At 42.6% G+C, this 22,988-nt stretch overlaps 2 protein-coding genes across 12 annotated transcripts in view; one reads left to right on the top strand and one right to left on the bottom strand.

Annotated features, from left to right (window-relative positions):
* Nucleotides 1-10,659, bottom strand: part of MYO7B (myosin VIIB) — a 49,727-nt gene extending 39,068 nt beyond the window's left edge. Inside the window, exons 1-11 of the mRNA XM_077785633.2 lie at nt 10,123-10,659; nt 8,753-8,795; nt 7,357-7,470; nt 6,591-6,743; nt 5,263-5,447; nt 4,298-4,419; nt 3,471-3,613; nt 3,264-3,377; nt 1,477-1,630; nt 463-539; nt 36-155 (exon numbers count right to left, since the gene is read on the bottom strand). Coding sequence (XP_077641759.2) covers nt 36-155; nt 463-539; nt 1,477-1,630; nt 3,264-3,377; nt 3,471-3,613; nt 4,298-4,419; nt 5,263-5,447; nt 6,591-6,743; nt 7,357-7,470; nt 8,753-8,770 — 1,200 coding nt within the window. The 5' untranslated portion in view covers nt 8,771-8,795; nt 10,123-10,659. The remainder of the gene's footprint in view (nt 1-35; nt 156-462; nt 540-1,476; nt 1,631-3,263; nt 3,378-3,470; nt 3,614-4,297; nt 4,420-5,262; nt 5,448-6,590; nt 6,744-7,356; nt 7,471-8,752; nt 8,796-10,122) is intronic.
* The window catches only part of IWS1 (interacts with SUPT6H, CTD assembly factor 1), a 51,353-nt gene that overhangs the window by 20,237 nt on the left and 8,128 nt on the right, over nt 1-22,988 (top strand). For 3 of the 11 annotated variants that reach the window (XM_021544392.4, XM_021544393.4, XM_021544394.4), the window contains exons 1-3: nt 15,752-15,840; nt 16,148-16,263; nt 21,879-22,551. In XM_021544392.4, coding sequence (XP_021400067.1) covers nt 15,807-15,840; nt 16,148-16,263; nt 21,879-22,551 — 823 coding nt within the window. In that variant the 5' untranslated portion in view covers nt 15,752-15,806. Of the gene's footprint in view, nt 1-1,498; nt 1,652-3,029; nt 3,091-11,163; nt 11,224-15,751; nt 15,841-16,147; nt 16,264-18,059; nt 18,117-18,204; nt 18,260-21,878; nt 22,552-22,988 lie in introns of those variants that run through there. The other 8 variants (XM_085587076.1, XM_085587077.1, XM_085587078.1 and 5 more) reach the window with 7 other exon arrangements.

The raw sequence follows: 22,988 nt of genomic DNA, 5'->3' as shown, positions 1-22,988 counted from the left end.
CAGTCTTTAAACAAGGAATCTGTGAGCACCAGTACCTTCACAAAGGCATCCCTCCCATTGGCAGCTTGCACCACATTCAGAGGCCTGGACACACTTTCTCCTCGGACTATGATGGAGAGGTTTGTGAGGCTGTTCTGGAGTTCACTAGAGTCCACCTGGTGAAACAGTCATGGCAACCTGGTCATTCCAGGTGAACAAAGGAAATCCAGCAAAATTTGTAGCAGGAGGAGGACTATGACAAACTGCTTGTCTAGCAGCATCCACTGGCAGCTTGCTGTCCCATTTAAAGGTCTCCCAGCTTGAAGAGACATCTGCAACAGCATGACTGAAGTGTCAGCAGGACAGAGGCAACATGCCTGTTGGATGTTCATTGCTGCATAAACTCCAGAGATGTGCTCTGGCAGTGTGCTCATGGAACAAGGGAGAAGGAAGAACCAGCAGGAGAAGATGAGAGTTTATTACCTCAAGCAATTTGGTAGCAATGGAGAAGTGTGGAGAGTCTATCACATCAGAGCAGTCCAGGTTGTCGTACACGGCCGCTGCAAGGAAGAAACAGCCAGTCTCGGGGGAACCATCATTGTTGTTAATGTAGCTGTATTTCTGTGACCCCATAAAGCTGGGAATGTGGCAAGGTACTCAGTTCTCATTTGAAACTGTTATGTTTGGTGATTTTACAAGGAGGGTCCTGATTTCACCTGGATCCTGGGATCTACAGGGCTCTCTAGTGCCTAGAATGTCAGGCTAAAAACAGCAGCCAAACTGACAAGGTTATTCATTTAAAATAGCAACTGCTGGGGATCTGGGGAAGTGATAACTGATCCCAGAAAATATGTTTCTGGAAATGTTTTTCCTGTGTATCTGACTTGTGGGAAATTTAGACAACAAAGAGGAATACAAGAAATCCCTGATTTTAGTAGTCAGCATTAATCCAAAGAATCCAGCTGGCATCTCTGTGTCGAGCCTGCTGTACCACAAAGTGAGGAGCTCTTTTCTAAAATGTGAAAGCTTCTGGCATGTACTGGTGGGTCACGCTTGTCACACTGTGCCTGTCCATTCCAGAAGTGCACCTATGCAGATGAGTGTTCAGCAGACTTAAGCAGGAGGATGACTGCTATTATCTCCAAGGCAAACATCACTCCTGTGTCCTCTGGCCTGTGTAGAACAACAATTAGCAAATGTAAGATGGCATTATACTCTGCTGTTTCAGTTTGTGTGATAATGGCCTGTTTACAGCCATGGAGACCTGACAGTGTGACAAAATAATAATAAGATGCTGTTTTTAAAATCACATGGCAGTGGAGTCACAAATTAGAATTTCATGGTGCTTATCTGCCTGCCCTTCCAACTTTGTTCACCTGTTAACACAGGTCAGAGCAGCACAACCTAATGTATGCAGGTGGAAGCAGGAAGCACCCAAGGGAAGTACCTTTACCATCAAGTCTGAGGAAAGGTAAGCACAGGCAATGCTGAATTTACCTTGGAACTCTACATTCCCTAGGTGCAGGATTGCAGCCAGCAGCTTGCTGATGTCCCAGTGCTCAGAGTCTGAGAACATGAGGATCTTCATAGCCGAGCGGATGTGGGCATAATCCTTGGCGTCATTCCGGCTGTCACAGGACATGCAGTTACCCTGCAAGCACCACACTAACAGGTAAGGAACATCTTCCTGCTACCCAGACAAGGAAGAAAGCATGTGCAGACTGACAAGCCTTTGTACACAGGGTGGCTATCCTGTGAGTCCACAAGGATGCAAGGTAAATACCTATTTAGACATTCTATATCCTCTTCCCATGATTGTATCTTCCTTCATCTTTTCTCTCAAAAAGAATACAGAGGGCTCAGTAATGCATTTCTCCAGGGCTAGACTGAATACTGGGGAAGTCAAAAGGAAAAGTTGATGGGAAGGCTGCTCTGGAGCATAGGAGGACAGGAAGGTTTGACAAGGTTACCTACATTTACAAGGCTGTGCCTGTTTCTTTGGTTTCCTCTCTCTGCCTTGTCAATGGAAAATTAAGAGCCCTTGTCCCGAACCAAAGCAAGTCAGGTTGGATAAGTAGAAGGCAGATCTCAAAATAAAAATATTAGGTTCTAATGGAAGGCAAACGGAAGCATCCAAGGCAGTATCACAAGCACCTTCATCAAAGCCTGCACAGCAGTTCCTAGGATGGTGCTGCTGATAGAAACTGTTTTCAGCTGTAATGGATATGGGGAAATGCCTTTTTTATCCTTGCCATTTCTGACAATATAGTGTGATGATCACAAAAATGGAATATTCCTAGACATTTCAGTTTATAGCATGTAAACATGCCAGCTTGTACCAACAGCTGACCTTTACAAAACCATGGATATGTTCTCCTTTAATCCAGTCCTCCTATTTCAGTATCACAGTGCCCTACTGCTGACCCAGGAGCCTTTTTATGGAATGGCCAATGGGCTAATTCCAGTAATTGCCCTCATCAGCTTTGCTGCAGGATCACTGCCATTTTGAAAACACTACATTTGAAAAATCTCCACAACTTTAATGGTTTTGCTTTTGAGACTCCAGAAACAGACTTGTTTTCATTTCCTAGGAAATAGATGCCCAGCTCATCTAATTTCATTAGAGGCAGGACTTAAATACATTCTTTCCACAGCTGTAGAACAGCCCAAATATAACCAGCTGGCATATTTAATATGAGGTATATACACAGGCCAAAGGATAGGATTTTCATCATGGCTTTCATGTTCTAAGTCACTCAATTAGCTATTTTCAAAAACCTCACCTATGAAGGTCCCACTTCTGCCACAATGGCATCGTAACTCATGGTCATTAGCATCAAACGTGGGAGGTTACACTGAATGCCAGCTGCCTGCATTATATATATAAAATTCTTTAGATACAAGAACTAGAATTCTTATTAAAGATATACTTATGTGATTGCTGTTCTCCCTGACATGAGACCCCTTGCATTCCTTTGAAATCTGAGTGTCTGTGGAAGTGGGAGGATATTGTCCACATTCTGTTTTAAGATGTCCTTTATGTTTCTTAGGTCTGACTTTGACAGAAAGCCTTTACCTGCCACAAGCTGCTTCCCACTGGTGGACAATACAGTAAGTGTCTGAAACTGATGCTCACAGCATTTTTGGTGTTACTGCTTCTGGTACTCTAAGAGAAGGACTGTTCATATTTGGTAACTACCATCTGCAGCTCCTAGTGCTTGCAATTGCTCGATGGAAGAAGCAAATGGCAGAGGGATAATAGAGAATAAAGCAGAGATTATTACCATAGTGAGATAAGTGTACTCTGAAGCAGTGCCCAGATTCAGCATCTTTTTCTGTTCTGTATTCATCCCCATTAGCATGCAGTAGAAGATGTGATAGTTCCTCTCCTCTGGAGCCTAAAAATAAAAGAAGTAGTCCAAGGGACAGCCTTGTCAGGATAAGCTTCTAACACAAAAACAGGCAGAATGTGCAACTGCCAGTGCCCTCACCTGCCGGCAGACCCGGGACTTCTCCAGGAGAAACTGTTCTATCCGGGCTCCTTCTATCACCCCGTTTCGGTTGAAGTGAATATCAATGTATTTCCCGAAGCGGCTTGAATTGTCATTTCGAATTGTCTTGGCATTTCCAAAAGCTGATGGACAAGGAACAGAGATAATATCTGTATTGTTGCAGTTCATGAACACCAAGCCTATTTTTTTACCCTTCCACTTTGCTGCTAGTATTTTACACGTTATGTTCCAAATGATAGTGCTGAGAAGCACTGGAGGATGTCTTGTCTCAGTCTGTCTCCTGAAGAGAGGGGCAAGCATACTGTGCACCCAGATAATTGGGTCCTAAAAGACACATTCAAATGATCCAAATGTGGTCTATATCTGGCCAGCAAAGAGATCTGGGCAAGTCTGAAGACCTCCAGAATGCTTTATTGGGAACATGTTAATCCCTGTGCAGAGAAAGATGGGTGTCTCAGGGAGCTCCCCTACAGATACATCTATGCTTGGCCAGTCACTTTGTCACTGTCTAGGGCAAATGCCAAACCAGGGGGCTTTGCCTTGGGCTCTGCAATCCCAAGGACTCTTGTGCTCCTGGCAGTTCCAGGGTGTGTACTACCAAGGCAACTCATCCTACAGTGTGAGAGCAAAGCTACTGTGGACTGCATGGGAACATGGCAGAAAAGTAGAGAGAACATCTACAGTGCATCACCAGTATTTCAGGGGGGTTACCAATTAAGCAGATACAACGGTTCAAGGATCTGTTTCTGATTCATTTTATCCTGAGACAAATGTGGTAAATCAGCCATGTTTGCTAAGTAACCCACCTTCCAGAATGGGGTTGGCCTCTAGGATTTGCTGCTCTATCCAGGAATGCTGGCCACTGACAGCTGCCAGAAACTGTAGTATTAGCTTTGTACTTTCAGTTTTACCAGCACCAGATTCTCCACTGCAGCAAGAAAAAGAGATCATTACAGGCTTCCTTTCTTTTTTTGTTAATGTGGCAGACCAAGTTACAAAAAAACAATCCCACTTAAGTTTACCCTGTGAATGGTAGATCAGACTGTCTGTCATAGAGGGCTGAAAAAGTTGAGTCTTTCATCATCTTATCTGCTCAATTTTAAGTTGTTTTTCAGATTTAGGCTGAGAACTAAATTCTCCCACTAACTAAAAACAAGCAAATCCATGGAATACATTCTGTACCTGTACAAATTAAATGACCACTTGCTTTTCTTCTTTATTGTACTACCAGATAGTCAATACTAGTGTTAGCACATTACCTGAGTTGGCTCAGCTATAATCATATACTATTGCAATGAGACTATCTGCTTCTTCACATTGGTGACAAACAGAAAATGGATTCTTTATAGGAGGAAGAAAGCTTCCATCCACCTTTGGGTTAGCAGAGGTTATTTCTCTTGAGGAAATGTCTAGCCTTGGAAAATACATGTAACATAATACCCTGTCTCCAAGGTAAAAGATAGCCCTACATCACACACACTCAGGTGTTATGTTTCTGTATGTAGTAACCACGTGCAGAATGTACCACCACATTCAAAGATTCTGACAGAAAACAACAGACTTCAGAAATCCTTTGCTTACGTTTTACCTTTTGCAGCCCTAACTGAAAATGAAGGAGCGGGGAAGAAAATATTTCCTTCCTGTTGTCTCTAGTTTTATCTGTGCCCTTCCATTTGGAAGGTCAGGAGACCTTCCTATGTCCACCTGTGTCCACAAGGTGCCCCATGCCAGATTTTGGTTTCTGCTGTTTGTGCTTTCCAAGTCCATTCACCTGATCACACAGCACTGGTCTCTCTTATTCCTCTTCATATTGAAGTAACAGTTATCTGCAATGGCAAAGACATGAGGTGGAAGCTCCCCAATCCTCTTGTTACAGTACAGTCTGATCTGATCCACCGTGTAGAGGGGCAGCAGCTGGTATGGATTCACTGCTACAAGGATTGATCCTGTGTAAGTCTGGAAAACAGTTGTGAGGATTATTGCTACATCAAACCTGCAAACAAGCATACAACCAAAGCCACTTGCAGTATAAATCTAAACAGAAGCAGCAGGGAAGCCTGGGAGATCATAGCATTTGGGTGAGGCTGAGAGCCCAGTTCCTCACTATCAGCTGCTAGTAAACATCCCAGGATAAGGAGGGGTTTGCCCAAGGGAGAATGCTAGGTGTAATCTCCTTTACACCTAGCATGTAAATGGGAGCTCAGTTCTCTGTCTCAAGTGTTTTGTTAAGCTACTTTTGTATTCTAGTGCAGATGTAGCTGAATTTTGCTAGCAGGCCAAGTTACAGTTATGGTGCTATTCATACAGTGGTTTAGAAACATTTGTATACAACACCACCAGTGAAATGAAGGAGGCTGTTGAAAGATGTGGAGATACAAGGCAATAATATTGCTTGAAAACTACATTAAACAAATGCAGGCTGCTAGAGTTTAATATAACAGGTCTATACACACACCTACAGTAACTGTAGGATATATAAAATCAATCCTTTTTTACATTAAATATCATCACACCTATGGTTTAAGAGGCAGCTTCTCTCTAGTAGTGTATATAGTAAGGGAGGCAAAGCATGGAAAAACCTTAATATGAATTATAATATTACAAACTGGAAACTAAGGAAAAAAAGAAAATAAAAATGCCAAATTTCCCAGTTATAGATAAAACCTGTAATGGACAAAATATCCAGATTCTTTCATTAGCCATCTTATTACATCAAAAACAAGTAATTGTTGGCTTGGACTGTGGGACAATTGAAATCATGTCACTGCATACTAGTTAGGCTGATCCTCCAGGTAATAGCAGCATTAAGCTGTAACATGGGCTGGATTTAGTTCACTGTCAGTGGCTGGTGGCAATGATTGCTCTGGGAGGAAGTAAGTGGAGTCACTACCTGTGCCAGCACTGTGACTGAGGGGCTGCTGGTAGCTCTCCCCAAAGTAGTGGAGTGAAAGAAGATAAAAACTGTGTTGTGTCTCCTTGGCCCCCTCAGTCATTAAAGAAGTCAGAGGGTCCTGTGTGTGAAAGCTCACAGGCTGCTCAAGTGTAGAGGCCATTCCTGGAAGTGACCTGGCTGTTCCTGGAAGTGACTGTGGCACTCACATAGATTTTGTGCTCCTGATGTCGGATGAGGAGGTTGTGCACCATGCCAGCTTCATGGAGATCCCCAAGGCGGATCATGTCCTCTACCCCCTGGACAGAGGAAGGGTGCATCAGGTGCACCATGTGCATATTCCGAGCCGTGATCCAGTGCTCCTGACAAAGGCAAGGCACAGACTTTAACATGGAATGCTGTGGCTCAGAGGCAAACAAAGGAGAGCTGGGTTAGACTAACTTCCTTTTTTAGTTATTTGAGCATAATACGTGCTCAAGTAAGCATGCTCTAACACACAGGTGACTGGCCTACAGGAATTAACTGGTTTAAAACAAGATGGTTTAAAACACTGAATGAAGCCATTCAGGTGAGTTCTGAACACCACCAATTTTAACACTGTTCAGAGTTACACTCTGAACAGGCAGAACATTGTATGAGGTAGTGATGAAGTGATTTCAGTGGGATGATGTTTCCACCTAAAGTTTCACCAAATTTAGGGATTGGAGCCCATCCATTTCCTTTTCCTAGCCATGTAGATATAACCTCTGTTTTTATGAAGCTCTGAATCTTCCTAGTGCTCAGTCCTGGAGAATCCAGCTGACCATCCTATACTTGCCTTATTTCTATAGCCTTTCTTCCAGTATATCCTACCTATATCAAAGTCAGACCACCTGAACAGATGGAGCTTTGGTCTGACCTAATAGGGCCTTCTTTTGTACTTTGTACTTTTACATTTTATGTTAATCTTTTATAGAAGTTTATAGCATACCCCACCTTGCCTTCATCATCCTGCAGCAAGATCCGTCCTGAGTCAGATTCCTTCACAACTGCCCCAATAGGGACATTAAATTCACTGTTTGGTTGAGTGTCCAGCCACACATGATCACCCTGGGGAGAAAAAAGCTACTGTTGAGTACAGTGACATACTTGATACCACATAGCTCACAGGCAAACACCTCTTGGTCTTCCTTTTCTAGTTATTTGATTCCTTTACAAGTGTTTAGTTGAGTAAGTTCTTACTGCTTGCAGGCAGCACATTTACAGACCTCTGAATTCTGCTCTCAGCACCACAGCTGATCTGGAACATGACTTCGGACAAGTCATCAAACCCAGCTGTCTCACAAGAGGAAATGAGGCAACACTTTTTCCAAGAACAGCAATAATGCAGCTCCAGTACCTCTCAGAGGCTGACTGGGGGCACAGTGAATGCTGGGCAACTGGCTTGGCAGCCTCACATGAGCTATGATATTTTCTCAGAAGAGATTCTTGAGAACATAGACTTTGCCAGGAAAGAGAAAAACAAATAGATGTACATATTGGATGCCTGGAAATGTAAAGGCCTCTGTTGTGAGAAATTTTAGATATATATTTTTCCTGCTATAGCTGAAATGGGATCTCTCCGTGATCTCTCTCATGATAACATTCTTTATCCAGCCCAGTCCCTCTCTTCACATAGGTAGAGGCTTATCAACATCTGGCACCTCTGCAGAGCAAGCAAGAACCTGCTCTGCTGTGCCTGGAGAAAGGGGTGAGCCACAGCTGCCCTTTCCTAGGAATAAGCAACATCTGTACATCTGTTGCCTGTACCAGTGTCCTGGTTATACTTCCCTACTCCAGGCTCTCGGGAGCACCTTCTCTTGCTCCAGTCCCTAATACAGATTCAAACAGAAAGATGGAATAAGAAATGATCAGAGTTGTAGATCAGTGTACTTTCTAGCTGTGTCTTGTCATATACAACTTTTGTTACACACCACAGCACCGATTGTCATACTATCAATGTTTTTACTGAAAAAAATATTTCTTTTTCCTCTCAAAATACTTTGTGGCTTACATTTAAAACCAAACAACCAATGTTAAGCATCCATAAACATTGCACAAGATTATGAAGAATGTTACAGACTAGCAGCTCTTATTTGTGTTGAATAAAACTCCAAAGGTAACTTGTGTAGTTTCAGTGCCACACCTTGTGACAGAGGTCACCTGCTCAACAAGAGGATGGCCTGGTAAGGCAAGACACCTCTGCTTCCCTAGTCTAGGCTAAAATTGTTTTATACCTTGTTGATACTGGGTTATTGCAACTTTCCTTTGATTGAATCATGATGGTAAGGTAATTTTCCTCCTCTTTGGGCCTCAGGCTAATCACTCAATCAGAGCAAAGAGTAGGACTTACCTTTCTGAAAACCACCATTATGTTTCAGATCACTGTATGCAACCTGCATGCCAAGAACATAATGTTAGGTCAGAAAAGGGCTTTGATGAGAACAGACAGTGGGGTTTCCTTGCAAAAAAATAACATCAAAATGTCTTGAAATATTTTTTTTTAAGTAGAAGAGATCATAGTAAGATACACTCAATGTAGAAACAATGACACCATCTACACAAAGCAAAGAACCCTACAGCACTGGGGTGGTGCTCTGAGTTCTATCATATAACCCTGGAGATGCTCTCAGCCCTAAAGATTTCACTGTCCACATTTTCATACCAAATAATTCTCTCAGTCAACTGCTAGGCACAATTATTGTCTGAACTTCAAGGTTGGCTCACTAATAAAAAGACTCCACAGTACAATGTGATTTGATGCACAGCAGTTACCTTTAGCTAGTTCATTGACCCAGCAGTTCAGTGGCTATCCCAGAGACACAGGTTTAATTAATACTTTCTGAGCTGAGTTCCCTCAGACCCTCCAGCTTGAACCCACCACTAAACAGAAACAGAGGGTTAGAATTCACCTTCCTTGGCTGGAATGGGAGGGATTGCAATAAAGGCATGAACAGCAAAATAAGGGACTGGAGGGAACCACAATAAAATTAGGAACACACTATTAAGAACATTACAGCCAAATCTCAGTGGCCAGAAATCTACAGCATTGCTTTAATTAAGGGATGGTGCAGTTTAGGCTGTCCTAATCAAGAAACTGAAGTCTTCAAAGCAACTTTATGTCCCACAGAGCTGGATTTTGGGAGTGATTCCATGTCTAGGATGATTTGCCAGCTGGTCTTTCATATTCTGTTATTCTTACAGTGAAGTCCTCATGATCTCATTCAGGACTCAGAGGCAGGACCTATGTATCAACTTCAACACTGAGATGGCCTGTTGCTGTGAGTGGTGCAGGGTGGAACAGAAGCACAGTCCTTGGCAAATACATGCTAAAGATGGGCCACAGTCAGTGATTCACAACTGCCAAGCCCTTTTTCACCTGCACCAGAAACCAGAATATGGCAAAAGAGTAGAAAAGTTGACCCCGAACAAGGAGGGAGTGGCAGCTGCAAGCACAAAGACAGCCATAGAGGGTCACATCAAAGGGACAGCTGTCTCCAGATCCTGTCTGACAGGAGCCAACAGCAGACGTGGAGGGAGGAGATGCCGTATAATCCCAGGATATGCAGTTCCAACACCTAAAATTCTTATTCCCAGAGTGGCCACCCCCTGCACCTGGTTGCATGGTCACTTCCTGGCCAAGCCTGGCTCTCTCTGCTGCTGCTCTTGACAAAGTAATTCTGCACCATAAACCAAATCACACCCCACAGGATGGGCATTTACCTCTCCAGAAGAAATCTTCACTTTGCGGCTTTTGCAACAGGTCGCTCTTTTTCATACGCATTGGAGTAAGAAGGGAAAGGATGGTGAAAGTGGCCCTGGTGCCATTAAGTTACAGTTCTCCACTGCACAAAGGAGGAAATGACTGAAGCACGGTTATTTATTACAGGACTTTGCTCCCAGTTCAGTGTATATGTCACTTCCAGGTCAGGTGTTCCAGGGAACACGAAGGCTAATTCTTGCCTGAGTGAACCTTAAACTTAAGTCTCTCCACTAGGCCTGTATCCTTTCAGATTTCTGGAAAGAACTCTCAGAAGAAAACCTTTAGCATCTGGTCTTATCCTGCTCCAGCATGACTGACTTCCCTAAGACTGTCTCTCAGCCTATTATGTTATGTATGAAGAAAATCAGACCCTCATTTCTTCATCAAAACCTCCCCTTGGTTTTCCATAGCTCTTTTCTGCAAGAAAATGCCCATTAGTCTGTGTTCTCTCTGGTCTGTGTTTCACAGTACTTAGAGTTCAGACCAAAATTAACTCATCACATAATTGGACAAAACATCCTGGTTTCACTCTCATTAATTTATCTCTCAACAAACACTCTTAACAAACATTTTGTCCCTGTGTTTCAGAATCCAGGTGCATGTTAACTCCCTAGCTGTCCACTTCTCTCTTCCCAAAATGGGACAGGATGGCCAAGAATTTTCCTCTGTCTATTGACTCCATATGTACTCTCTATGGCCTTCTTGCAAAACTGGTAAAATTCCAGTATGGGAAAGAAACAGAAGTGTAGTACATATGTAGAGAGGCAGACACAGGGTTTATGCAGCCAAAGCAAGAACTCGGGAATCAAGCACATTCCAGCATTTATGATGAGCCCAAACAGTGAAGATGAGATTTTTTTCCAAGTACCTTAATCCAGCCATGTCACCTTCCTCCGGGGCCCTGTGCACAACACTGTGCAGTAGTCTGTGTACCCACTATTAAACTTGCAAATATAAATGTGCAATAATTGTGAGCATGTGCTTATTTTCTTGTTTCCGAGGTTCAGTGTGGCTGTGCTGTATAATGGGGCCCCTGATGTAGCTCCACGTCCAAATCAGAGGTAAAAATTCAAGCATAACAATAAATAGTTGGGAGTAGCATGTGTTTATCAACATCACATATTTGTGTTTTAATGTCAGCCTCCTTACTTGAGTTTTTGTTCAAGTCTTACAGCAGCAGATACAGAAGCAGAAATAAAATGTAGGCCCTTCAGGGCTCAGAGACTTTTGGAGAGAAGCAGAAAGCCACAGAGAGCTTTCTTCAAGTTTCTAACTGCGCAAGCAAGATTTTGCTTCAAAGTAGTTCTTTAGCAGACTTATTTTTGATACAGTATTTAGATGTCTATATATTGTATGTGATTAACAAAATTCCAAGTACTCGTTTTATTAGTTAAAGGTCAAATAGTGGCAAAGAAATCCAAGTACATACTTTTATACTACAAAGGCAGATATCTAAAACCAAAGCTTTTTGTATAATTGGAAAAAAATTGCTGTGCATATTCCTTCAGCAAACAAAACATACCTGCTGAAATTCCAAATGGAGCCTGTTTGAGGGCAGAGAATCTCATTCTAAAATTAACTACATTGTTAACAATTGTGCCCAAGATACAGTGCCTGTGCTACTTCAGAGAGAAATACAGGATTTATGTCCTATAGACACTGTACTAGATGAAATCATAGGGAAATCAAGGTCATCTGAAAGAAAAGTACAACTTATTGTACAGCTGAAATAGGCACTAGAAGGGAGATTTTGATTTCCACAGCTGACATATTCAAGAGGTAGAAAGCAAAAGCTGAGGGAGCAGGGACTTGATATACCAAGGGGAAGCAGCTAGGATGCTCTGTGCAGCACATGCAGCTAATGGGGTGAGCAGGCTAAAGGTGCCTCCAGAGAAGGACCTGTGAGTGCACAGGGGCAGCTCAGGCTTGGCAGGCACTGAGCTGTGCAGATGGGAAAAGACAGGAGAGGAGCTTGCCAGGAATGAGCAACGCGATGTACTGCTGAACACAGAGTTTGGTGAGGGACTCTGCAGGGCACAGGAACATTTGTAGTGGTAATTAAGGGTGATCTGTAGCATGGTCTATGCTGATTAATTGTTGTAGGCTTTCCTTTAAGTAAATTGCTGATGGTGAAGATAGTGACATTACATCTTAAGTAGTAAAGCTCAAAAAATTATTATGTAGCAAGACACTGGCACAGGCTGCCCAGAGAAGCTGTGGCTGCCCCATCCCTGGAAGTGTCCAAGGCCAAGTTGGACAGGGCTTGGAGCAACCTGGGATAGTGGAAGGAAGTTCCACCCTGCTATGGTGGAACTGGATGAGCTTTAAAGTCCCTTCCAATCCAAACCATTCTGTGATTCTATGATGAATGCTGCACCGAGAAAAGCAACAAAATAAAATTTGAGGAACCCTGGTAAATTTAATTCTGCTGTTGTTCAAAGTAATAGGTCTGTCCAGATAGACATGTGTTAACAAAACTGCTCTTCCTGACACTTCCTAATTAAGAGATTGATGTCAGGATCAAAGGGTTTAATTTGCTTATGGCACTACCTTTCATATTTTCTCTCCAGCTAAATCAAAGTGGCCTCGTCACTTCTGCGTCACCAGGTCCTGGATACCAAACATCATTTTATGTTAAACTAGTTATTTCTCTGAGGTTTCTGAAGCGAGGTGGATTGGGTGTAACAATTTGCAATTTAAACTGTTCATTCAGCAGTCCTCTTGCCTACACTAACCTCCTTCCCTTCCTCTAAGCAGATTTGTAGCTCTAAGTCACTGATGTCCGTTAACTCTGAAAGAGGCAGTGCAGGAAACAAACTAAATAAGAAGTACATACCATTACAGGATTTCCAAGTGCATTGCATAGTTTTCTTGAGCATTCTGTTCCTCAGGGAAAGGCTTATTTCATTCCAGCCTGTTCATGGAGTTGCACAGTGAGGCAGACTGGCAGGGCTCCGGGATCTGTGTCATTACACACCTTCACACTTGCCAAGTGGGCGCTGCTTACGCTGCTTGGTAGAAGACAGGTCATTCTCCCCCACTGTGCAATCCCATTATGGTCTGACTGTCACTCCATCCTTCCTTTTGGAAAGCAGCCAGGATGGTATTACAAGAGTATGTTACAGACTGATACTGCCAAGCTGTGGCTCACGAGGAACAAAGGCATGTGCATGTTAGTGTACGCACGCACTTACTGCAGAACGAGGGCTGGAATGGATGCCCAGTTATTCAGCATTGATGAGGTGAGGTTGTTTCAGACCCAGTGCTCCCTCTCCTGTATGATGCATGTGGCATGTCACAAGTAGGTTAGGAGGTATCATTTCAGAAAGACTGGAATTTATAACAATTAGGAAGAGTAATTCCTAATTCCTTCCACTCTCATTAAATGCATAAAATATCCATTCTTTCATCAGTGATGCCTCAGTGCAATCTGGAATTTGGGACAGTAGCTCACCATGACTGCAGAACATGACACATACCTATAAAGGACTAATTTCCAAGGCAGACTATCATCATACTCTGATCCTCTTGGAAATTTTAGTATAGGATAGATTTCTGTGTTTTCTAGGCCCTTTGGTAGAATTTCCAGGTACCTTGGTAAACATTATTCACAAGGGATTTTTTGGTTTGGTTTTTTTTTGTTAGTTTCTATTTATGTTTTCCCTTGTCCATTATTTTCTGTTACACTACTCCCAAGTTATTTCCTTATTTTTTTATCTGTTGTGTTGTAAAGTTGCGATCCTGCCTTCGATTTAGTCAGTTGTGTAAAGTCATTCCATTTCTTTATGGAAGTCAGAGAAGTGCAATGACAGGAGCTTCCCATCACATGCTGCCACATGTGCCAGCTCCTTCCAGAAAAGATCGCAGTGAAACTGCACAGTGCAAAGACCTAAAAGAAGTAAAAATCATATGAGAACAAGAAAAAAGTGTGTGATACCATTAACAGCATGGTCCTGAGCCTCACTTAAGGATCTTTGTGGCTATCTGGAAAAGACCAGAGCAGTAGAGCTGTAAACAGACACATTATCTTTGTTTCAGGGAAACAAAAAACAACAACAAAAAAAAAAAGGTTTTCTGCATTTTTGCTAAGAATTTAGGATTGTATCTGAGAAACATCTGAGTCCAATGCCAATTTCTCCTTCTAAGTGTTTTGCTATAGAAGATGTTGAGTAATGACTCAGTCCTGAGAGTTAGCTGTGTTTAGCCTGGTACGCTGAGCTCCCTGCATGAAACTGTGCTTGCTGCTGGACAGAAAGTGTTGGTTAATAATGGCTTAACCTCTCTGCCACCCACTCCAAGGCACCTCTAGCACAGAAGAATTAGATTAATTTTGTCCTGAATACTCAACTTACTAAATTTTGTTGACTCTGAACAAGGGTACAGCATGCAGAATTAGAAAAGCTGCTGTTGTTCAGAAGTACACCAAATGACATGGGCAGCCGTTTTTTATCTGTCTCATATTGGCCTGTATTTCCCTAGAAAATGAAGGTGTTTTTATGACAGACTGAGGGGCAGGTCACCAGTACCGTATGCATTTATTAGACTCATCATTTTGAAATGCTGCAGGAATGCCAGCAGCCATCAACATAACACTCAATTAGCATATCATGTGCATGCCAAATACTTGAGTAATGCTACTACTCAGAGGATAGGGGCTATTGAAACAGAATACAACAACAATCCCTGAAAAATTCGAGCATTGTTTTGCCCTGCCCACGTTTACTGCGGAAGTCACCATCCCCCGAGAGCTCCGGGTGAACTTTCAGTCAATCCTGAAAGGCTAAATCCGGAGGAGCCACCCACGCGTGAACTAGATTGAACTGGAGCTTCAGGCAGGGCCGGCAGCCTCAGTTTTTTGGGAGAACCTGTCCTTCCTTTCCGCGGCCGTGGTGGGTCCCCTTCCAGCCAGCGCGGACATGGGCATGGCCAACCCGCTGTTTGCCTGAGCTCTGGCTCTGCTTTGCCGCTTTCTTCTGGAGATGACCGCTAATCTTGTTGTCTTGGCTTGTAAAGACCAGATAAATTTACCTGTTATTTAAATGGCAAAATCTTTCCTGCTCTCGACCACCCTCCAGATCGCCCACCCTTAGCTACAGTGGGAATTAGGGCACCAGACGCCCTTGGTGTGGCAGAAGGGAGATGTTGGGAGCTCTCACGTAGCTCAGCGCTGCGGTTCCGAGCAGCATTAACAGTGCCAGGGGTTGCTTTGGTCTCCTGGAAATTCCCGCAGGGCTCGGACCTTTACCAGGATCACAACCAGGTCACCCTGCAGTGAGCTCTGCCGTGGTCACCCAGGGGCTACAAATAGCCTTTTATCCTGCAAGGACCCTCCAGTTTCCCCAGCGCTGCAGCTGCCAAGCTGAACGCGGCCCGTGTTGGAGGGGTGGGGTGCGGGGTGGGCGGGGATCCAAGCGGAGGGCCCGAAGCGTTCCCGGGCTCGCTGCGGCGGAGCCCGCAGGGCGGGGCCGGCTGGAGCGGCCGTCGCCCCCTGGCGGCCGCTGCCCCGGAGTCTCGCGAGACCCGCGCGCGGGGGGTGCCGCTGGGCGGGGAGGCGCCATCTTGTTCCTGTGCGAGCGGCGGGGCCGGGCCGGGGCCGCGCCGAGGGAGCGCCGGGGGCAGCGCCGCCGCCAGCGCGGGGCGCGGCATGGACGGCCACTATTACGGCGGGGAGCAGTCCGGTAGCGGCGCGGGGCGCTGGATCTGCCGGGGAGGGCGTGGGGCACGGCAGGGCCCGCGGGGTCGGGGGGCGCAGCGGCGGGGCCCCGGCCTGGGGCGGCGCGGCGTTAGTCGCTGCCACAGCCGCTGTGTGGGCAGTGCAGCGTCGCCGCCCGCTCGGTGCAGGAGGCTTTGTGCGCCCCCGGGGCTGTCCGGGGGGTTGGTTCGGACAGCCCCGCTTCCCTGCCCCGCTAGAGCGGGAGCCCGCCCGGTTCCCCGGCGGTTCCTTCAAACGCTGAGTTTTGCTTTCTTTTTTAAATCTCGGAATAGATGATGGAGGAGCTACTCCAGTGCAAGACGAGAGAGACTCTGGATCGGATGTGGAAGATGAAGGAAACGAACAACATTCTGGATCGGAGAATGGAAGTGTAGGACATCATTCAGAGGTACTAAGGGAGCTTTATCTAGATAAAGTTTACACTTCTCTGAATTCTTTTTTGTTGTTGTTTAAAGTGGCATTCTGTCATAACCGGGACATACGTGTTTATTCAGTTCCGCTTAAGGGTTCCATCGGGCAAAACTTTATTTCCATAGAAAACCGTTGGATAGTATCTTGACAAGCTGGCTAGAGTTTGTTTGGTTTTTGTCTTGTTATAGTAGCACACACTGTTCTGAACTTTAATTAGTTGTACTCCATTAGCCGCGATTTCGCAAAGAGAAAATGTTTGGGTTATGAGGAATTTGTGCTTGAAATTCTGCACAGTAAAACCACAGGCTTTGGAGGTGGAGATTTTCTTGACAGACAATAAATGCTCTCCCAGCTTGTATGTCAGATGGGGGCACTGACTCTTGAGTCTGCTTTGTGCTTGTTTTCACCTTGTCATTCACAATGGAGCAGGTTAAGGTTCCTAAATGGGACCTGTTTTTCTTCTGAAGTGGTTCTCATTTGGAGAAGTGTTCAGCATGAAAGGCTTTGGTCCAGGGTTGTTTCTGGGGCTGTCACTTCATTTGTGGATTGACTGAGCTGAGAAGAGATTCTGGAAAAAGAGAAGGCTCCCTTTAGACTTCTAGGACAGTTTGGGAAGTTGAGATTTAATTTTTGAGAATTGTGACTCACAATAGAGCTACATCAGGTCATAGCTGGAATAATATTGGCCTGCCAGCGCAATTACAGAGAACCTTTTGGTACTTACAAAAACTGTAATTGAAGCCATTTTATAGTGTTGTGTGTATTTTGCTTCATTTTATGTGAAGATCAGGATTTACTCTGACTAGGTTTCCAGTGTTACATGTTTTAGAAATTGCTTAAAATGCAACAAAGGCTTGAGAGAAGGCTTGATTCCACTGTGGCATAACTTGCAATCCTTTTTTTTAAATTTTTTTCTTTTTTCCCCCACCTTTATTGAATTAATACTTTCCTCAGAGTTAGAAAGTAGATTGTATTTTTATAAAATGAAAGTTCTTCCCATGTATTTGAACTTAATTGTAAAGCACATTTGGAATTTACTTTTTTTGGTAAGTGTTGATATTTCTAAGGGAAGAAATTGATTTGGTGTGAGGCAGCATCTCCTCCCATTTTGACAATTACAGTGTGGTAGGAAACACATTTCTCAGGCTGGGAAAAACAGCTGTCTATCTGGAGGAATTTAGTACTTCTGTTTTAATGAAAGAAAAGTGTGATGTAGAAGTCATGCTGCTGCTACAATAATATTAATATTTTTCTTCTGTGCCACTGGTTGATGCTTGATTATTGATTCTTACTTTTGTATACTTCTCTGAGATTTTTACTTACTGGGCCAAGGAAATTGACTGTTGTTTATATCTGCAGCATGTCTTCTCCAGATTTAGGTGAGCAGAAGGTACCAGTTATCATTGTTCACTGCTCCTCTTCATGTGCTACATTATTTTAAAGACTGTCTTCTGTGATGACAGTTGAATATTCCTCTGTAGGTAAAATACTTCAGAAATTCTGTTAAAATAAAGGAGCCAAGCTAAGGGACCTTCTGACCAGTACTAAATGAGAACTGTCAAGCTGTAATGCTTTATTTGATTCAGCTCAAATCAAAATTCAAATATTTTGTTGTCCTGTGAAGTCTTAATTTTTCTTTCCCTCCACTGAGTTCACTTTGCACTCAAAAGGCAGTTATGTGGAGCAGCCATCTCTGAAAGGTGTAGCTTTCTGTCATTTGTCATATTATTTACTCTAAATATTCTCTCATCCTCTTATTTTCTTCATCTTTAGGAGTATGTGGGAGAAATGACACTCAAAGGTAATAAAACCTTTGAGACAGCCTAATCAGTTAAGTCTATTTAATTACTATTTTGTTTCTAATTTAGAACTCAGATGTAAAGAACCAAAGTTTTAAAATTTCAAACTTTTCTTTCAGGTTTTTAACTTTAAAGAAAAGGGGAATCCTGAGGAATTACTTATGTAGGTCTCAGGTATGTGGGTTTTTCTTTTCCACAATTCTTTTCTGGCTTTCCTTCCCCCAATCCCACTTTATCTATAAATGTTCTCCTTGATGTCCTTACTGATTCTGCTTTAGACAATTAGAATTAGTTTTGGTACAGTAATGAATCTGAAATCATGTTTACAGTGTTTGTCCAAGTCAGGCTCATGCAGAAATCTGTAATAACTTAGTTCTTACACTTCCACCAAGTTGCTGCCGTTTCATTAATTAAGTTGTGGTTAGTCTGTGACTGTTAACAAGCACAAATATGTGACACTTCTGGAAAAAAAGGAACTTGCTGATCTGCCCATGATGGTTGTGTAGGTCTTATTTTAACACTCACCTTTCATGAAATTGTAGTGGATGGGTTAAATTTTGTTGAAGTTACTAATTGATGGAAGAAGTAGCACTTAGAAGTGGCTGTATGTTGATCCAATAAACTACTTGGTAGCTGTAATTTTTATGTAGGAGTGTAACACTGTAAATTTGATTTTGATATATTCCTTAATTTCTACTGTACTAAAGTCTCATGTTACAGAACTCTCATTAAAAAAAAATTAAGGACATCTCAATTAAAATATTTATAGATAAAGAGGAGGAAGAAAAGAAAGCAAAGGAATTAGAGAAAAATGCAATTAGCAATTACCTGAGACCTACTCAGTTTTGAGGATGTCTTATCTTTCAATCAATCATTTGGAAAATGAAAACTAGAAAACTCAAAAATTACATACTTCATTTCTTTGAAAACAGTTTTGTAAAGATGAGCAAATAAAAAAGGAAAAGCGACAACTATGAAGCATACCCAGTAGCGTTTTGTCATTTTACTGGGAAGTTGGTCACTTTTTCTATCAGTTCTACTCCAGCACATGCAGATTCACTAGTTTTGAGATGTGTGCAGAAGCTCTGGCGCTGTGGGCAGGCCGTGCCCCGTGCCCCGTGCCGGGCCCGGGCTGTGCCGCGGGGCTCTGGGCAGCGCTGCGCGCTGACACGGGGGCACCGCCCGGCTCAGCTGCGCCCAGCGCCCCAGGAGGCGCTGCCGGCGCGCCCAGCGTGTGCAGGGACACCTGAGGTACCTGGGCTGCTGCTTCTCCAGGGGGTCACACTGCAGCACCTGAGCTGCTGGCACCACTGTGAGTCGGACAGCCCTGCCTGCTCTCCCTCCCCAGACATCTGCGTTCTCAGGAGTGATGGTCAGTTTGCAGTAGCAGATTAAAGATTCAGGATCTTGTAGTAATCTTCAGTAATAATGCTCTGTAGTTGTAGTGTCTTCTCACCAAGGTTTTGCATAAGAAGTTCTTTGTAATTTAGTGATTAATTCTCAACAGGTGCATATATAACCTGCAGCCACATTTCTGACCTTAGAAATATGAAGAATCATTACTGATCCATGTTGGTTCTTAATTTTGTTTATTTGTTCACCAAAGAATTCCTAAACTGGAAGCTGGGAAGGTGGTGGTCCTAATATCTTAAAGGGAACTATTTTTATTAATTTCCTTGGGTTTGTTTAGCAAAATCCTTTATTACTGCTGACATAATTATCAGTACTATTCAGCATTCACCATCTGTCATTGAGAGAAGACAGACAAACCCACACAAAATAAAATGGTAGGAAAACAAGGATTAAGTATTTTTTGTTCCTGTAGATTCCACTTTGATTTCAGTGTTTCTCAATGACCTTACCTGTAACTGCTGTAGAATCTGCTCTCTGTTCTGTTTCCAGCTGCTGTTTTCTTTAGTTAAAGTAATACAGTCCAGGAAGATCTGTCACATACACCTGTGATTGGTTTATGTGGGACATACTAGGCAGTAGAAGGGCAATCAAAGTGATTTTTTGGTAAGGGAATAAAATATTAACAAGCTGAGAGCTGTTGGGTACATCCTCAATTCTGTCACTTCCTAATATTAATATTTCTTTAAAATTCCAGATTCAGGTTTTAACAAAAGCATGTTTCCTTTCTGTGAGGAGAAATGAGAATTACTCAACACAAAAGATTCAAAATATGCATTCCTGTAGAGACAGGAACAAGCAGCAGAGAGAAAACAACTTCGATTGTCATAGCAGCTGTTTGTAGTTAGCATTAAATAACATGGAAATAGTGAAGTAGTGTTTGAAGTGCATGTTCTCAATTTTCATAGTCCTGGGTTTTTTTTTCATTGTTCAGTAACTTTGTTAGTCATTCTGCGGTGATTTAGAAGATCTTTATCCATTGCTAGCCAAAGGAATAAGTATATAAAGTCCAAAGTCTTAAAAAGGAATGCTCTTTGCCACTCAGAATAATTGTGGAGGAAGTAGTTCCTAAAAGCAATTGAAATTAATTTTATTTAAAATTCTTCCTGCATCATGCATTTTAAAGATTAGTAGTATTCTTTGTTTTATGTGTAGAATAGCTACTTTTTTTATGGTTCTGAATATGGGAGTAGAACACCTATAGAAAATAAAAGTAGATAGAAAGTCTGTTTCCAAGAAAATTAAATTGCAGAAAAAAAGATTTGGAAACTTAAGGACATATAGGTCTTAAAAGCATCTCCTGTCACAATAAATACTCAGTTTGCAAGTAGAAAAAATTTATAGCTGAGACAAAATGACTGAGGAAAGCCTGACTGAGGCTTTGAGTATGCAGAAGAGAAGTTCCATGTACAGTGTTGTTGTTTTCAGCTGAAAACAGGATTATGGTGACAGTACCTGTGAGAGGTGAATTAATGGAATGAGTTTTCAAGAATTTAATTTCATATTCTCAGGTAAATGCAATTGAGATTTTTAATGTTGGAAAGATAAAAGATGATGCTGTCAGTTACTACACTTAGCAAGGGGGCTTGTAAGATGTTCTGTTAAAAATGGAGCATGTGCCTCAGTATTTTTTGCTTTGTAGAAAAGTCAAAGGATTGTTTCAGTTCTGAAGTTGCCAGATGGGTGTGTTTGTGCATGGGTTATCTTGGGTATCTGGATAAGCATGGGAGCTGTCAGCATAGGGGAGAGAGTTGTTGAATCTGAAACACAAAACTGGTTTAACAGTAATACTCTGAAAGATCTGACTGAAACTTTATTGTTGTTTTTTGGCTTGCTAGGCTTTTGCTCTTGAATTGTTCTTAAATAGGTTTCCTTGACAAAGAATGAGCAGGCACTAGCTTCATTTGGAGTGTAATTCATGTGCTGTTTCAGTAAGACACTTTCACACAGGAAACATCTGTTTGAGATCTTCAGGAAAATAAAAGGACAAATGCAAGATGCTCTTTCTTGCTTTGTTACTGGGAATTTCCATTAAACCACTTTGAAGGCCTGACTTGTTAAAATTAAAGTATTAAACCTTTACCCTTGGGCAACTGGACTCTTCTTAGACATGCTTATTTAAGTCTTCTATGACTTCTCTTACTGTTTTCAAAATACCACAGAGCTGCATAATGGACATACTCACATTGACAATACTTTTTTTGATGTGAAGTATTTGATAGTCTTTTCATACAAATTGTCTAATTATTTCTACATAGACATTATTTCAGTTTGCAGCACCTTGGGTAATCAAATTGGAGGAAGGACAAGCAAAAATTCAGGATATTGTTTTACTTTTTAAGGTGTTTTTGCTTAGTTGTCTGAGATTATTTTTCTGTTTCAGAATGAACACAGTGATGGAGAAGATGATGGGCAAGTGGGAGAGCCTCATATGACAGACTCTGAAAATGAAGATAACACAAGGCAAAAAGAAAGCGACTCAGATAATGAGGAGCCCCCAAATCACAATGTGAGTGATTCTGAAAATGAAGCAACTCACGGAGAGAAAGACAGTGACTCTGATACTGAGGACCGTGCAAACCAGCATTTAAGTGACTCTGAAAATGAAGAGGCCTTAAATCATCGAGCGAGTGACTCTGACAATGGAGAACCTCCAAGGGATCACAGCAGTGATTTTGAAAACGAGGAATCACACAAGCAGCCAGCCAGTGATTCTGAGAGTGAGGAACTCCAGAAGCAGCCAGCCAGTGACTCGGAGAGTGAAGAGCTCCAGAAGCAGCCAGCCAGCGACTCAGAGAGTGAGGACGTGTCCAGACACAAGCAGATAGAGTCCGAAGATAGCGATGGGGAGGACAGGAAGGAAAAGGTGCAGAACGACTCTCACCATTCAGATAATGAACATGTAAGGAAAGGATTTCAGGGCTCTGACAGTGAAGACGAAGCTCCTAAGAGACGTAAAATATCAGACAGTGATGAAGATGAAAAAGAGGAAGAAAAGACAGTGAAGAGGAAAACAGCCATCCTTTCTGATAGTGAGGATGACAGTGAGAAAACACGTAAGAAACTAAACTGTGAAAACGTGATGTGACAGGCAGTGGTGTGAAAGTTAAATCATTGCTTTCGTGTGAATAAAGCCTCTAAGTGAGAAACCATAAATCAGATTTGGTTTTGGAGCAGAACTGCATTTGTAGAGGCTCTTGATCTGACTGCTTTGCTGTGTGAATGTGTATATAACACTTCTGAGTAATAAGAAGGTCTGACAGAAGACTGTAGGGATCTAACTGGCATCTGTTGACATGGTAGTTTGTTATTTATTTACTTTGTTGCTGTTTCTCTAGTAATTTTTCTTGTGCATTTTTTTTCATATACTGGGAATGAGAGATTTGAAATTACAATTTTTTTGTCGGGGTGGATTTGGTGTATGGAAGCTTCAGTTACTGATTTAATAAAACACTTCAGAGTGGATATGCTTTTTAGGAAATGGCAATGGTCT

The sequence above is a fragment of the Lonchura striata genome, chromosome 9 (assembly GCF_050655825.1).
Source record: "Lonchura striata isolate lonStrDom1 chromosome 9, ASM5065582v1, whole genome shotgun sequence".
NCBI lineage: Eukaryota > Metazoa > Chordata > Aves > Passeriformes > Estrildidae > Lonchura > Lonchura striata.
Note: the sequence above shows the minus strand (reverse complement) of the source record. Positions and strands in the feature narration are given on the sequence as shown.